The 17670-nt window shown below is 40.9% G+C and overlaps 1 protein-coding gene across 5 annotated transcripts in view; it reads left to right on the top strand.

Moving 5' to 3' along the window:
- The window catches only part of AKT1 (AKT serine/threonine kinase 1), a 76909-nt gene that overhangs the window by 42237 nt on the left and 17002 nt on the right, over positions 1–17670 (top strand). For all 5 annotated transcript variants that reach the window (XM_041398294.1, XM_041398309.1, XM_041398318.1 and 2 more), the window contains 7 exons: positions 3867–3978; positions 6747–6894; positions 12017–12148; positions 12315–12380; positions 14138–14206; positions 14921–15046; positions 16326–16454. In XM_041398294.1, the coding sequence (XP_041254228.1) occupies positions 3867–3978; positions 6747–6894; positions 12017–12148; positions 12315–12380; positions 14138–14206; positions 14921–15046; positions 16326–16454 (782 nt within the window). The remainder of the gene's footprint in view (positions 1–3866; positions 3979–6746; positions 6895–12016; positions 12149–12314; positions 12381–14137; positions 14207–14920; positions 15047–16325; positions 16455–17670) is intronic.

The raw sequence follows: 17670 nt of genomic DNA, 5'->3' as shown, positions 1-17670 counted from the left end.
TGTTCTGTACTTTACTACTAATAAAGTAGAAAGAATAAAAAAGTCTGTACCTAGAAGTTCTGCTCCAGAGCTCCTGCAGATGAATAACCAGTAGAGGCTGAGTTGTAAATCTGTGAGATAAGTAGCCTTCATACCAGTTGTAATCTCAGATTATCATGTATGTCTCCCTATTAGGTTATAAGCCTTTAAAACCATATAGCTGAGAAAAGCAGTATATTGTGAAAAACCACATGGAGAGAGAGGCTGTTCCTGTTAGAAAGGGATTATTGCTCCCGGCTGTCAAAAAGGAAGATGAACTGTGGTGGTTTTGTTGTACTGCTGAAAACATAATTGCTCAACAATATGAGAGCTCCTTTTGGGACAGGACTGTGTGTCTGCAGTCAAGCATTTTTCAGAGGGCACAGGATGGCCAGATTAGTGGTTGGATTTTTGTCTGCTGTTACTAAGAGCCACCTTCGTGCAGGTCTGTAAGTTGGTGCTCCTGGCCCCTCACTTGTGCCATGCTGAACAATTCAGAGTTGAACCTATCCAGTGGTGTTAGCAGAAAACAAACACTTCAACATAATATTCATGTTTGCCTTCCAAAAGTTTTATTTCTTCATCATTCTGTTTTCCTTATTTACCTTTTTCCTTTTTTTTAATCTGTTTTCTTTTTTTCTGTTTCTTCATACCCTTCCTTAAAGAAAGCAAAGCAGGAATAGGAAGGATTCTTCCTTGACATTATTGTTTTAAAGTGTGATGTCATTATATAGGGAGCAGAGTTTGACACTTTCATCGAAAGTAATCTGCCTTTTAGCTTAAGTGCTGGGAAAGCAAATATTGTGACATTTGAGAAAGTCACTGGGATAATACTAAGTGTCTTTCAAATACAAAATGGTAATTTACATTTGAATGCCTTGGTGTCTATTCCTGGTAGGAACAATTTCTCTGTCCTGCTTACTTTAAAAGACCAAACGGCAGGAAAGAATCAAGAGGTTCTTTAGAGAAATTTAAATAATTTTTAACAGGCTGCTGTTTATAGTACCTACTCTGTTGCTAATGGGGAATACTTACGTTGGCCTGTTTCATAGGAAAAACTTCCTTCAAAGAGGGTAATCGACCCTCAACTCCTATTTGAAATTGAATGTTTTTATAGCAGAATCCCCAAACATGCCCTAAATCAGACCTATTACTACACAGCATCTCTGTGCTCTGCTGGAGTGGTGCACGTTGCAGTAATATATTGATGATTACAGAAGGTGGATTTGGTGTTTCTCTAACTTCAGCTACAGTGAAGAGCACACAGGTTTAAAAGTAAGAAAAAAAAATCCTGTTCATTCGTTTCATTGATAAAATCCATGTGGTTATCATACATGGTGAGAAATAAGTGGTAGTTTCAAACTTTCTGCAACCTATATGGTATAGCATTTTGGTAGAGTAAAGGCTTCTGTATTTCTTGATATGTGCTGTTATGATTGAGCAGGGTAATTAGACAGCATATTGTTCACTAAACAAAACAATTCTGGGTGACATTCCTGAATTATAGTGGTTATTAACTGACAAATCTCTATTATTCATCTTGCTGTATGCCTTAAAGATTGCTGGATCAGCAAGCTTAACAAATATCAATGGACAGCTGATTTAGGGGAAGAGTGATGTGTAATTGGTCCCTGTCTTTGACAGAAAAAGCCTTGTGTGGTTCATCATGCTGAAATTAAATGGTTAAATCTAGAGTTCATGGCTAGTTTAAATATCTATGCAGCTACTTCATAATATGAATCTAAAGTGTTTTTAAAATCTAAGCAAAACCTCTATGTTTATCTCTTTATGATGCTGTACTTAGGGATAAGTATGGGAGAGCAGCTCTGGATTAGCACAAGGTTAGGAGGTAGCCTGGTGTTGTTCTTCAGCCAGATTCGGTGTCTTAGGGCTGCATTGTGCAGGCTCCTGGAGGACAACCCCAGCCTTCATCTAATCACGTTAAGCAGATAAAAGCAGGAGGCAGAACAAACAAACAACAAAAAAAGAAGGGCAGCTAAACGGAGGTGGAGGTCTGGAAGCAGGAGTGAGATGTTTTGAGTGGAATTTATCAGCCCCAGGCTCACGGGGCTGGCGCAGCCCAGCCCGGGCAGTTGTGTTTGGCTTTGGCTGCCGTTCTTTGAGAGGACAGAGGTGGCTGCAAGGCCGAACCCAGCGTGGCCACATCGCTGCGTGGAAGTTGTTTAATCTGAAAGAAGGAGTGCCATTTATTGCACTAAAGCCTTTGCATGACTCGTGAATAAACTTTCTCTTATCTAATTGGAGTGCTTTAGTAGGATGTAGTATAACCTCAGCGTGCTATTAAAGAAAAATTATATTTTCTTGTAATGAAAAATGCAGAGTTACTAATTGAAAAGCTTATAATTCCAGCAGCAAATGAGGCATGAAATATATTGCCAAAAATACAGTGCTCAAAAACACTGGCAGTAAATATTTTATCTTGGTGCTAATTAAGAGCTTGAACTTAAAAACTGAGCATTCTAAATTCACACAATAATGAAATTAACCTAATGATACCAGTGTAGCCTTAGTAATGTATACTGTTATTCTGGTGGATTCTGTCCTCCACTTGCATGTTGCTGATGGTTGCTGAGGAAGTTCGTAGCTCTAGCAGTAAACAGAAATTTCTTATTGTCTTCATAGTGCCTTTTTGTTCATTTAGAAATCTATTTAGAAACTGAAGACCAAATAACAGCAAGGTTGTGGTTTCATTAACTGCAAGGAAAAGAGTTTAACACAAGAAAAAAACTCCCACAATTATAGTTTTTTTCCCCCCTGCTCACTTGGTTTCTTAATTTGACTTTCCTCTAGCAGAATCTGCTTAATTAATTACCTTTTCTATTAACATGTATCCAAAAAATGTAGTGGTTTGGCTCCTGTTGTTATTTCATTGATTTTCTTTTGTTTTTCGGTTCTCTGTTAGTAGACCTAAAATGTACCCTTTACCCAGCAGCATTTTCTGGCCCAAATTTGAAGGATAACACTTGTAACATCCTAAGAAGCTTAAAGTAGTAGATGTAATTTAAAAATTTTTAGAATTTACACTCAGCTCTCAGCAGAACATTTTGATGAAGGAAGTGGTGGTTTAGCATGGAGCTGTACTTCTGTAGCCTTTTTAGGCTGTGCTTAAACCCTGTCAGGGATGGAAGCTGCTCACTGCGTGTCCGTGCAGCATCCCACTGCAGCAGCTCTCCTGTGGGCTTTTGGAACGGGGTCCTCTCAGGGGATGCCTCTGCAGTTTGATGTTCCCTCTAGTGTTTGAGGACTGGAAATGCTGAGTCTGATCTCCATCAGGCTGCTGCAAAACGATCAGATGTTCTCCTGCAGCTCCCTGGAACCCATAGAGGACTGGAAATGCTGAGTCTGATCTCCATCAGGCTGCTGCAAAACGATCAGATGTTCTGCAGCTCCCTGGAACCCATGGACAGGGTTTTATGTGGGAAAGTTAATAGGAGGGAATGTGAGGGCTTGACTTCAGTTTCAGTGTATGTAATTGCTACATTATCAAATGGCTTTGGCCATGTGCTGTGCTCTGGATGACCTTTAGAGTATGGGGGAACCTGGGTCTGAATGGCTTGTGTTATCACATCACATTTCTGCTTACCTCTGTGGCCAGACCAAATGTGGAGCCTTTCAAAAGAATTTGATTTCAGAGCTGCTTAGATGGCTATCTCTCAAGCTATTTATTGGTTTCATCAACACAATAAATTGTCTCAAGTCTCCTAAAGAAGTACTTACAGAGATTTCTATGGCTGATTAATTGCAACAGTTTGCTAGATAAGAATAAAGACAAATGATTATTTAAACCTGCTTATGTACCATGACTCTTTCTTCCTTGATTGTGGTAGAGTGCCAGCTGATGAAGACAGAGCGACCTAAACCAAACACATTTATCATTAGATGCCTCCAGTGGACCACAGTAATTGAAAGAACATTTCATGTGGAGACTCCAGAGGAGCGGTATGTTTCATTCATATTTAATGCATAAACTCCTTGCAAAAGCAGATGCAAGTGTTCAGCATTAATAGTGAGTCCTCTGCTGAAGCTCTTATTTATCAGATGATGTACGTCTGGACTGAAAAGTGACAAATAATTTTTGAGTGCCTTCAGTTTTAGTGCGTTTTCCAGCATAAAAGCAGCCCTGAAGGGGGGGTTTCAGAGAGTGGATTTTGAGCAGTGTTTGTAAGTGAATTGTTGCTAGGTTGGGTATCCAAAATGGACAGGTGCAGGTGTGTACCAGCACACAGGTAGTTATTTCTGGAATGTAAGGTTCATTTCTCGCTGGAAATGTTGTGTTTTGTAAAATGAAGGGTTTCTGACCTGGGAGTTTCTGGAAGGATGAGCACAAGTGAAATAGAGATTTAGACAGAGTTGAGTTGTATCAAAATAGTGACCTTTTAAAGTCTATTTAGGTACCCTATTTCTAAAGGAAAAGTTAGTTGTATCATTGCTGATTGCTAATGTTTTATGCAAATTAGATAATAAAGGTGATCGTTATCTGCTGCAGGTGCAGATTTCTGTTTCATCTTTTAGGAAACAAAGCTAAGAGCTACATCCTGTGCTCTCATCGTTGGAGAATAATTGATCTCTTACCTCCAGAGAGAACAGTTTTCCAGCACAGCTATAATACAACTACTGAGTATTTAAATATTTACTTGCTCTTCAGAAACTGAACTTAAATTATTCCAGTATCATTGCCCTAAGTGGGTGGATGTCTTAAAACCCTGGTCCTCCCTAGATATGATCCTAGCATGTATTTATTTTGAAGACCAGTAAATTCTACCAAGAATTACTCACTTATTTCTTTCGCAGCCTTTGCATGCACTTCGCATGCTCCTTATTATTGCTTTTGATTCTGTTACAGTGATCAGAAGAAGGTTTAGTCAAATTAAAAGCAAAGAAAAAGAAACTGGTCCTTGTTTCTTTTAGGAACTTCGTGGTCAGTGACCCTAAAGGGAGTGAATAGCAGTTTCCACTTGGGGGAAGATTGTATTTCAGTCTTGTTTTGTTCCCTCCTAGCCAATTAAGTCAGCTTTGTGACACTTCAGGGCTCAGAGTGTTAGTCACCTCTGTTGTGTACTCTTGAGACATAAAAGCTGAGGGTGAAATTCTGTTCTCCCAGAAATCAAATATACTCACTTCAGGAGGGCTGAGATCTCAACCAAGTCAGTAACAAAAGAGATATGAAGGTCAATATGCCTTTAGCTTTCTATATGCTTTTAGAACCGATGTTTGCTTTTTTGAAAGAAATGGAGAGAGAAAAGTGGAAGAAGTTGTTCTTTTTGTAATAATTTTGAATGTGAAAATATGACTAGTAAATAAGGGAACGTGTTAGGGATGGTGAATGGAGCAGTCTGTGCTGGGAGTATAGCAAGAATGTTCTGAATGTTTGACATTACCTTGCTGCCCCAGACAGGGCTGTGCACGATTGTGCACAATTCAAGCAAAATCCAAAATAAAAATGCACAAGGCAGGAAGGACCTTACGCGGTGCAATTTTTGTTAAAATCTTGTGTTGGATACTTTTTCCCACGGACTTTGCTTCCTCTGGGGAATGATGTGCCTCTTGCACCCATTATAAATGGAAACTCACATGTTCAGATATATTTTTTTTAAAAAAACAGCTTCATAGGACCATTGAAAAATTGATAAGGATGGCACGGCTGCACTGCAGATTGTGCACAGAATTGTTCAGCATTGGCTGCTGCTGATCCTGCTGTAGTAGCAAAATATTTTACCTGGGATGTCCTTAGGAGAAGAATTTAAACAGTCCCTAGAAAACACCAACTAAATCACTACATCCTGTTCCCTGCTTGTACAAAAGACAATAAACATGTTAAGTTCAGATAGTCCACTGGATGTGTCTTCAGCCCCTGTGTGTGTCTTTAAAGCCTGTCCCAAGACCCTGGAAGCCCTTATGAGTTGTATTCTTTATGTTCAATAAATTTGCAGTGAAATCAAGTGAAGGCCAAGGACTTTCACTTCAGTAGCTTCAAAGGTGTGAAATCTCCCAAAGGACACTGGAGTGGAAGTTGTCTCCATGGGAGTTGAAGGGGTCACTGTTAGAGCACTGGTTGCTGAAACAGCTGTGGAAACTTTATCGTAATCAAGACCTGCACCTAAGATGAAATGTCACTGCTTTTGCTGACATTCTGCTAAAGTTTACACAGCAATTGCTGTGCTAATGTCATCATCTTTAGAACAGAAGAATAACTTAAGTGTCCTGAGCTTTAAGACCTTTTCCAAGAACATCTTTTGCCACTGCAGCCACTAAAATTTGGTATACGTCTGTGAAGAGGTGCCATAGTGTCCCCAGGAGTTGGATGTGTGTTTCAATGCACCACAGAAATGTAGAAACTGTCTTTAATAGCTTTGTGTGTCATGTAAGCCTTTTGCTTTTTGCTTTTGGGAAGTCTGTTTTGGTTATGTAAATCTCTGTCACCAGGTCATATCCTGAGCTGTTGACTGACTGCCCATTAGAAATTGTTATCCAAAAAGCCTTGTATTGTGTCCTGGCTGGGAGGACTTCAGTTGTCTCTTGTTTCTAGTACAATTAATAAAGATTTTAAAAATGCATTTTTACAGTGCTTGAAAATGCACATAATTAATCATATCTTCCATTGATTCATGAGAGAGTATTATTGGCTCTGTATTCCTTGGTAATCCTTGCCATGGCAGGTGGTAATCTAAAGCCACAAGTAATTAATGTCTTTGCCTATATTTTGCCAGGGAAGAATGGACAAAAGCCATCCAAACAGTAGCAGACAGCCTCAAGAAACAAGAGGAAGAGATGATGGATTTCAGATCTGGCTCTCCCAGTGATAATTCAGGTGCCGAAGAAATGGAAGTTTCTATGACAAAGCCAAAACACAAAGTGGTAAGTGGGTGTAGCAGGATTGACTGTTTTTTAGGTCTTCTCAAGTATAGACAAGAAATAGCCATCAAGCCATGTCTGTACCTCTGACAATTATATGATTGGCTGTAGATGCAGCTTCTGGAGGAAACAATCGTCTCAGCTGAGCAGAGCCTGTCTGGGTCTGCCAGAGTTCTGAGTTCATGTGTTCTTGCTGGATGGCTTTCAAGGCCAGCTCAGGTCTGAGTTTGGTTTGCCCATTTTCCTGTGGTACAGAGCCTGAAACCAAAGTTCCTGCTGGACCTTGTGACTCTCTAAACTCCTTGCAGGCTGGTGCAGAAGTATTCTGATGGCTTTGTAGGATTTAGGGTGGGTCCATGGATTTAATTGCTCTGGATTAAGGATTTAGGCTAACTCCAGCCAGCCACTGCAGTGTCTGTCCATAGTGCTCCTACAGCTTGGGGTTTTGCATTAGGCACTACATAGTCTGAATGCAGAGGGCCAGCTAAGGAATGGCCTTCCATGATATGAGTATGTGCCAGAGAAGTTTTGTGTTGTTATGAGAATATCTGGTTGGTATTTCTTCCATGTGTCCAGCTCAGAATAAGAAGGTAGTTTTCGGTCAAAACCAGTGTTTTCTGGCAAAAAGGTCATGGAATCCTGAGTATAGAAGCTTGATCAGACACAAACATGTGGTCTGAGAAAAACTGGCAGAAAATGCAGGTATATATTGGAGCTTTGTCAAAAGAAGGCAAAAAACTGCCTGGTAGGGGTTCCACTTCGGAGTCCTAAATGGCTGCCCAGAAAGATAAAGAAGCACGTGTTGGAGGGCCAGAGAAAGAGCTGATGAAGTTTCAAATTGCCTTGGAGGCTGAAACAATAGCTGGCCTCAGGGTGGAGTGAGAATTAACAGCCCAAAAGCAACTAGCCCGAAACCTGAGAAACCTGTTAAACAACTTTGTGCAGGAACCAAAGAGCTTTAGAGTTGCAAATGAACACCATTGAGGAAGCTGTGGAGGATGAGCCAGGGTCTTCTAGCCTAGGGGAGGAGTTGTGCCTCCCTAAAGGTGATTTCAACCCTCTCAGCTCTTCGGAGGAGTTTGATGCAGCAAAGTCAAACCTTCCCCAAACCATAAACTCCGCCCATCTGTAAAAGAATGAGAAGGTGAGACTCCCTGAGCAGATGTCAGTGATGTCACCTCCCTCCACTCCTTGGAGGAGGGGTTTGACTCAGCAAAGCCAGACCCCACTGCCCCCCACTGCAAGCCCTGCTATCCAGAGACAGAGCCGATGGTGATATCACACTCTGCAACAGAGCTGGTTAATTTGCAAGGGAAGATTAAAACTGAGAATGTTTTGAAAATTTCACTGATGGGGAGTGAAATAAAGCTTTCTGAGGAGGGAGTGACCTATTGTGTGAAAAGTTTAAACCTGTTGGAGTACATATTTATTTGTTGGAGGGGGAAGAACTCATCCCTGTCCCCACTCCAACATGTAGTAAATTGCTGGAAGAGTATGGCAGGCAGTGGGCTTCCAACCAGTGCATGGGAGACAGCCAGTGCCGTCTTGGTCTTCTCCAATGTAGTTGTTATTTATTGCAAAATTTAAGGATCAAGCTTGAGACAAAAAACTGTGCCAGCTCCAAAAAGTGGGAGAGAGTGGTGCATTCAAATACCCTCAAAGTTTCCCTGTATTGGCAATGAAACTTTGCAAGCTCCTCCTCCACTGCCTCCTCCTGGCAGCAGTGGGTATTGAGCCTTGCCCGCCGCTAGAGGCCAGAGGTGGGACTGCAGAATCTGTAACCTCTTGGGCAAGAAATACTTTTGTCATTGTGCAAGTTTGTTGTTTTGGTAAAAAGTCTGCATGTTCAAGTATATCCTGACCAGGCAAAAGACTTGAGTGTATGTCTGGAAGTGGAGTAAAGAGGTGCTTAAGCAGAAGTGGAAAGGACTCTAACTATACACACAGCTGTGAGATCTGCAGCTGGAGACATTTAAATTATGTGAATAAAGTCAGTTCTGGACAAAGAGGAGTGAAGAGGGACTGTATTGGACAATATAGTAAACAGCAAATCCATTGGAGATAAAGCTGCAGTGAAACCTGAAATCTAAAATGAAATACATTAAATGGTTTATCATATTGTATTTTCAGAACAGTGTCCCCGGTATGCCAGCACAGTTGTTTGCTCCTGGATTAGTCAACCATCCTAGCAGGACCTTGTACCTAAAAATTGTAGTAGCAAGTATGGTTTTAAAGGGGTGAGCAAGAAAGAAAAGAGAGTGGTGTCCTTTTCCCTAAGGACCACTCTAACATCACACACACAGAACAAATACTTGTTATTAGTTGGCTTTTGTGTTATTAGTTGGCTTTTGGATTGGAGTCCAAATTTGCAAAATTGGACATAACAGAATATGTAGATCCAATGAAAACTGTTTTGTCTAAAGTGAAAAGGCCTCAAAAGAATGGCTGGCTACTCTAACTCAGGTTGACCTATGTGGCTAAGAATGCTCATCAGTATTGTTAAGGTACTAGGTAACTTAAGTTTCATTAGTGATGGTTGCATTTTTTGTATGTTCTGAGTTTTTTTTTTCACAGACTATTAATTATTCAATGAAACTTTCTAGCAGAGAACACAAAAGATTGCCAATTAGATGCTTCCTCTTGTTGAAGTAGGTCTGAGTGGGACCAAGGTTTCCCCTTCTAGAAGTGTTCCATGAGAGGATGAAGTGGTGCTAGGACAGAGGAATTGCTGTCCTTTGCTGCATCAGTGCTTACATGTTTTTATCTTGAAAGGTTTTAAGATAATTATGTTCATATATGTTTATATAAGTTTGTTGCTGCAATATTTTGAGATGTTCATATTTTCCCTCTGGTTTCCCGAGTGAGTAGAAAGATTCCTCCCTCCAGTTTAGTTTTGGGAGCTCACAAATAGGATTTCATATGATGATGGAAAACAAGTTTGTGTGCCTCTTCCTTTCTTCTCAGTGCAGAGTATAAAATTAGTGCATTGAGGGAAGCGTGTGTAGTAATGGTAAGCGATATGTGAGGCATGATTGTACAAAAGACTGGGATGTTGAACTCTTGGTGGCCCTGGAATGAAGGAGAAAAGGGGCTGACAATGGAACTGATGTGGAGCTGGGAAGTTTCAGCTGTAGATGAAGAAGGCATAAGTGATTAAGAGAAAAAAGATTTGGGGTTTGAGAACTGCTGAAGAGTCTGGTAAAGTTGGAAAGTATCTGGTCCAAACTCAGGATCCTGACTAAAATTATGTGCTGAAGAGGTTGGAATGACTGAGTGTTGCTATATATTGGACCCCACCCCTGAGGCAATTCAGATGATTAGTTAGTAGAATTTTACTGAATGTTTTTTCCCATGGTGCCCACTGACCTCTTCCTCTTTCCCTGGGTACAGGTTCTGGTAATCCCCCTGAAACCTGCTTGGTGGGAGGGATAACAGTGGCAATTTGGGACATGTGTATTTGTTCAGGTGGTGCTGATACCTGGACCTACAAGATAATGGACTCCAAAAGGCAAAACAGCCTAACTATTGATCCCTACAGAATTTGACAAGGAGAGCCATGTATTGCACTATCAATAAGTCATAGAGAATCCTAAGTTCAACTCATCCAGCTGTTTTGGAACCCAGCTTACAGGTCCAGCAAGTACCAAAACCAATTGTATAAAATTGTCTAAAACCTCACAGACAAAGAGCGCTGTCTCAAGGAACACGCAGGAAATCAGAAACCAAACTGCTGGACTCTTCAGGCACTGCAGCTGAAAAAATGGCTCTGAACTCTTCCCCCAGATCCTGATTTGCATTGCACCTCACCTGCAGTTCTAGAGACTCAGGGAGTGGGGAGAAATGAACTGCATAGGATGATATAAACTAGACTTGTGTTTTGGTTCTTGGAATAGCAGTTGCCCATTATATGAGTTGTAGTGTACTTTCCTCTTCTTTCCTTTCTGCCCTGTCTGCTAGATTAGACCACAAGAGGAGAGGTACCATTACTGTGGTCCTGTCTTGGGGCAAGAAATGTTGGGGTGCATGTGTGTGGGGGAAGGGGACAGTCAGGCCTGGTGAGACAGTGAAGTGCCCCACACCTTCCAGAGCCCGTATCCCAGCCTGGCAGAGCTGCCACTCACTGACACACCAGAGCCAGTGCTCCATTCTCCCCTAACCCAGCTCCTGAAAGGCCAAATGACCACAAGTTCCACCTGGGAAAAGACCCATGAAGGCCAAGGGATATTTAGGGTCCAACACAAGGCCATCACCTTGTCTAGACCCTACCTGTTCTTGGAGTTTCTCTCTGAACACAGCTGGAATTCAGGAGCTAGTAGCTGCATGTGTGCTTCTCTAGATCTTTCCTGTCTTTTTCTCCTCATTCCCTCTTGTTGGAATATTTTGAGTAACTTGCCATTGAATGGATTTTAAGTTTGCTAAGGTGAATGGTCCAAGTTAATGCTGTGAGAAGTGTTTTATGTTGATTGGATATTGTAGTAAACCTTGTGCCAAAGTTGCCTGATTTTCTAAAGTTTGCCAGTAAATGTTTTGTGTTGTTTTGACCTCATGAAAATATCTGGTTGGTATTTCTCCCATGTGCCCAACTCAGAGTGCATGAACCACTGGAAAGCCCTTTTGAATGTCCCATTGAGCGAGTAGATAGAGACCTTACAGGGAGTCATTTTGTCTCTGGTTTTTGGTACTGTTTAATGAAGCTCAAGAGAACTGGTCTCCTAGAGAGATGGGGAGCATCAGAAAAAAGGTGTGGGTTTAATCCCTGGAATCAGAGCAGCATGTGCCCTTTAATGAATGTCTGCACTGGCTAAGAGGTCAGAATGGCTATGGATTAATATGTTCAGTGTTACTTGTACAGTTCAGTATTGAGTCATGCAACAGAGTGTTCAGTTAATTGAAAGCTTATGGTTTTCTGTAGATAGTTTGATTGATTATCTCTGGGAGTGCACTGGTATTCATTTTTGTGGAAGAATCAGTTCTGCTCCTGAATTCTGCTAAACAAAAGGATAAAAACCCCACATGCGCAACATATGCGATAGCTTCTCACGTGAATGAGAAATTCTGGTCTGAGAATAATACACTTCTTGTTAGATCATGTAATTCATTTCTTCTTTATCTGTATCGTTAACAGACCATGAATGAGTTTGAATACCTTAAGCTACTGGGAAAAGGCACTTTTGGAAAGGTCATTTTAGTTAAAGAAAAAGCAACTGGACGGTATTACGCTATGAAAATTCTGAAGAAGGAAGTTATTGTAGCAAAGGTGAGTAGATGGGAAACTTAGGGATGTGGTTTACCCTCGATACAGCCTTTGTCAAAGTCAGGGGAAGGATTCTCAGAGTAGCTGTAAGTAATTGCTCTGTTAGTGTTTGAAATGGACCCCTGAGTTGGGGAATTACTTTGCTGATTTCCTTCTCCTTGCATTTCAGGATGAAGTAGCGCACACGCTGACAGAAAACCGGGTTTTACAGAACTCTCGGCACCCGTTCCTAACAGTAAGCATTTCTGCCTCTGGACAGTGTAACTTGATATCACCACCACCAAGGCTTTCCTTATTTTCTGTTACTTAATGCATCTGAGGTCTGTGTTTGCAGAGTGGCTGTGTAGTTTTGTAGCTTTCCATTTTAGGGGCGCATAAATGAAAATACTTTTTTAAGTTTTCTGATTCTTCCAGGGCAGGTTCTCAGCACCTCTTGAAGACAGTGTTTCAGGCTGTGGTTTGACATTAGGGCTCACCCATTTAATTGCTGTCTTGAGAGGAGTATCTGCTTTCCTTGCCCTTCAAATGTTTCGTCTCCCCTTTGTAGGAGAGGTCAGGGTGACTCTGCGATTTTGTCTTCGTTTTTTTTTAAGCTCCCAGATACAGCTCACCAGTAGAATCAGAGCACTGGTAATGCCAGCCAAAGGACAGTGGTAGGAGCATGTGGAATGGGAAGGAGAAGAGCAGGACTGTGCTTTATCTACTGCTTTCCTTTTGAATTGTAAAGTCAATCCATACTCTGGGCTGAGTTCAGATATCCAAGTTCCATCTCAAGATTTTGTTTCTAATAAGTATTACAAGTTGTCTCTGAATTGTTTCCGACTGCTTAAAGCCTCTAAGAGACTGTGTAGGATCCTGGTGTCTACCAGGTACAAGGGCTTAGCTGGAACTCAGACCTTTTAGCATGACCTCTGGAAGTAAATATTGCTATATTGAGTAAAATCAATGATGTTGACATGTCTAAAACTTGATCCTTCATTTTTACGGAAAAAATGTGACTGGTTTAAAAGTGCCACCCTTTGCAATGAAGACCAACATATCATATTCAGTGTTTTCTTTTTAATGCTTTTATGAACCCAAGTCTCCAGAATAAGGGCTGTCTTGAGACGTTACCTACAAGACTGGGTTTAGCTTGGGTTCTAGGAAAAGGTTCTTACCCAGAGAGTAGCTGGACCGTAGAATAGACTCCCCAGGGAAGTGGTCACAGCACCAGCTTGACAGAGTTCAAGAAAAATTTGGACAACACTCTGAGGCTCCTGGTGGGATTCTTGGGGTGGTCCTGTGCAGGGCCAGTAGTTGGGCTTGATGATCCTTTTGGGTCTCTTCCAGCTCAGCATATTCTGTGATGAAAAATCTTAATATTATGGCAAACAAGTTATGTTACTCTTGCCACGGGAATACATGTGACAGGACTATACAGAGGCACCTTGTGACTCTCCATCACAGCCTCCATCTGGTCTGTTTTTGTGAATTGCTCACAGATTGGTATTGCCAGTGTTGGCCAATCCCCTGGCAGGCTGTCAGCAGGGAGCAGTTGCAGGCAGCAGGGCAGAGGCCAGGGGGCTGGTGTGTGAAATATGTGTGTTTCATATGAGAGGTCTTGTAGCCAGTGTGGTGAAACCTTGTGCTCCAGGGTTTGGTTGTGGCCTCTTTTCTGTCAATTGAACCTGTGGCCAGAGGAGGAAACTTCAGTCACTGTTGGTACACTTTGAGTCCCTGTTAATGGGCCAGGACTTGGTTTTGCAGCATTGTAGGTGATGATAGCTTCTGCAGTGAATTTGTTTGATGTTTTATTAAATTTATTTAGTGAAATAAGTTGGCAGTGAATCGGTCCTCAGCTGCAACAGGAAAATAGAAGTATTATATAAGATTTAAGGACAAAAAATTCACTAAAATAGAAATTTTCATGTCTGCTTCTGAAAATCTATTAAAAGTGCTTTTCTGACTGTCACTGTGATCTGTCTTCTAAGTTTTGGTTTAAATCTGTTTCAGGCTTTAAAGTATTCCTTTCAGACACACGATCGCTTGTGTTTTGTTATGGAGTATGCTAATGGAGGGGAGGTAAGGGAAATACAATAATGTTTAATACTTTAGGATTTTCCTGTTCTACTACTAATTTTGCTTGACATTATTTAGCTAAGGCCCATTTTTGCAATTCTAATTAATCCAAGTTGTCCCAATTAAACAGAGCTGTTCACAGGTTTAACTAATATGAAGAAGTAAGACTTAATTTTTTCAACTCCATTTTTAGAACATAGAGGTTTTGGGCATAGGTTCATATTTTACATGACAGCATTATATTGTAATTTGACATTTAGAAGTTCAAGAAGGCAAGGTTGCTTTCTAGTTGCTCTAGCTGTCAGACAAGTTTTAACACTTAAATTAATATTGTGAGTATACTTGGAGGGAGAACTAGAAACTGCTGACTGCTATTACAGTCAGGAAGGAAAAGTCAGAATATTAACATTTCTCTTAAATCATGCATTAGGCTCTACTTTTAATATGTAATTGTAGTTCAGTCAAAAATAGTTTTACAATTTTCTGAACCTGTAAGACTGTAGTACATGAACTGGTTATCAGTGTGTGTCTGTGAATATGAGACATAATTATCTAATCATTTAATTTATGATGCTTTTTAACACATTTGGGAACACAGCTGTGTGAGGGTGGGAAGGGGTTTTCTCTTAGTTAATGGCATCTTCCAAGCAGGATGGCTTGTGAACTGCAAGACATGATTCAGAAACATTTAAAGTTAACAAATTACTGTTCCTGTAGTTGTTTTTCCATCTGTCAAGAGAGCGTGTCTTCTCTGAAGACCGAGCTCGGTTTTATGGGGCTGAGATTGTTTCAGCGCTGGATTACCTGCATTCAGAGAAGAATGTGGTTTATAGAGATTTGAAGGTACGTAGAAAAATCATTTTCAGGCTTTTAGGGTTTGCCTTTTTGTTTGTTGTTAAAAAAGCAAATGATCCTGAACTATTAAGAAATCCTTTCCTGACTGAACTTTATCCAAACTGTTGTTGCAGCTGTTGGGCTGGACTTTACAGGATGTCTAAACCCTTTGATAGTTGAAGAAGCTGCATAAGGCATTTATTGTGACTCTGGCAGCATTTCAGAGAACATGAAGGGTTACTGGGCTACAGGGTTTCATTTTCACTTGCCTTCTTATGTTCTGAGAGAAACTTTGCTGGTGCTTCTGCACAGTGGAGCATAATCCGGGTCTTACCAGAGATGGAAGTTCACACAGCATGGATGTTGTGCTTCCTTGCAGTGTGCTCACATCATCTTCATAGTTGCTGCTTGCAGTTGGAAAACTGCCTATGCTTCAAGTTACTCATTTGTTTGGTTAGCACAGAAGGGGAAAAGAAACCCCAACCAAACAAGGTATCTCAGGGCAAACAAACCTGAGAAATTCTTGAGGAAAATGCAATATCATTTTCTTTCTTTCTGAGAAGAGTTTTCAGAACAGAATGAAGGGATTGTGGTAGTTTATTTAGGGGCAGTCCAAAATGAAGTATGCTCTGTAATGTTCTCAGACTATGTCAGAGTAATTTTGGGATCTCTGCTGGGATTTTGTCTTCATATTATTGTGATTCCCCTGTAATGCACTTTATTGATACACTGAGGAAACTGTCCTAATACCTGGGTGAATTCCTCAAAAATTAGCGGCTCAGGGTGGGATGAATACCATGTGCTGAGTAAATGTATATCATGATTCTCATTTGAAGAGTCTCTTGGGAAGTGGTTCCTTAACCTTGCATATGATTTCTGTTTTATTTATTTTATGCTATTGCTTACTGGGACAGATTATTTAATAAAATCAGAGTGAAAACAGGAAGTTGTGTGAGGGGGAATACTTAATATACTTTCTAAACAACTGCTGTTCTATTGATGATGATACTGTAGAAGCATAAATACAATGTTCATGTTCTGCATTCTTCCTCTATATATGGTTGGTTACCCCGAGACTACAAATTAGTTACCTAGTTCCCTAAAGAACTGAGCAAAATGTTACAAATGTATATTTACATTTTACATGCTCTGGCAGCTGCTGTGGCTCTGATCCCACTGAGGATGAGTTTCAAAAACTGATCTGCAAAAATCATGTCTTTGATTATTCTGCTCAGGGTTAGTGTATGTTACAGGTAATCATGTCTTTTAATTTGGCTTTTCTTCCCAGTTGGAAAATCTTATGCTGGATAAAGATGGACACATAAAAATAACAGACTTTGGACTATGTAAAGAAGGCATCAAGGATGGAGCAACAATGAAGACTTTCTGTGGCACTCCAGAGTATCTTGCACCAGAGGTAGTTTATGTTGGCTGTTGTGTTAAATTGCCTTCTTTCACGCCTTCCGTGGTAGCAGTAGGAGTACAGAATAATTCCTGTGCCATGATGTGCTCATGCACTAACTGCTGTTATATAATTACACATCCTGAGACTCCTTTATTCATCATGATCTGGAACACATCTTTAGCATAATGATACATGATAATTTTTTGGCGGGGTAGTTTCTTCCACTTGACAGAATATGTACATTTTACTGGAACAGTGCTTGTTTCTTGTATCAAATACATATTTTTTAAAAAAGCCCTTTTAATCACTTCAAATATTTCACGATAGATTGTCTTTTTTGCAGCTTGTTATGTGTTTTCCTATTTGAAAGATTATCAATAGGACTTCACTTGAGAAGTAGAAGTATTGTCCAATTCTTTTACTATTTGAGGACAGTAAAAGGTGATATGCTTTGAAGAAAGAGGACAGACCAAGCTGTTTGTACATTATTTAGCATGGCATGCATTAAATGTGCTGACTGTTTTGTGACTATAAAAGCACAAGATATTTCTTAGTGTTAATTTGACCACTCCAGTTTTAGAGGAAGTAAGTCCAGGCAGGGGATCTCTGTTCCCAAACAGTTTTGGGTCATTTTTTTTTGAGCAGATTTTTTTTTTCTTTTTTCCTTTTCAAGTGCAAAATTCAAATGCATGTTTTCAGGTTTGTTCCTGGGAGCGCTCTTGAGCTGTGCAGCAGAGGTGATGGGGGTGAGTTAGGGGCAGATGAGAAGTGAGGTCAGGCTGTAGGGGTGCGCGTACACTCGGTGCTCAGGCACACGCTGGTTCCTCCGCCCGCGCTCCGAGCTGTGTGGAAGAAACTCCTGGACTCGTGGGGCACGAAGCCCGAGCCAAAGTGGGGTGCCTTGCACGAGGCTGCTTCCCTTGCAGTGGGGCTCTGCTTCCTGTGGCATTTGTATTTCCATCCTGCTCAGAGCACACGAAGAAGTCAGCCTTGGGCTGCTGGCAGGTTATGGGTTGTTGGCACAGCTTTCCTCTGAGCTGGGAGACTTGAGCATTGCAAACCTGCCTTGAATTGAACTGTGCAAAAGTAACAAAGATGGAAAACCAGCGTGGAGGAGGAATATTTCTGCTGCAAGCTGATGTCTTTGCTGATCAGTGCTTTTGTGCTCCCTGCTTTCACAGTGGTGGCAGCATGTTCTTGGGTTTTGTTTGGTTTTTGTTGTGTGGTT

This window comes from Onychostruthus taczanowskii, unplaced genomic scaffold (genome assembly GCF_017590055.1).
Source record: "Onychostruthus taczanowskii isolate IOZ18803 unplaced genomic scaffold, ASM1759005v1 scaffold1, whole genome shotgun sequence".
NCBI classification, from domain to species: Eukaryota; Metazoa; Chordata; class Aves; order Passeriformes; family Passeridae; genus Onychostruthus; species Onychostruthus taczanowskii.
This window is presented reverse-complemented; position numbering and strand designations above follow the sequence as displayed.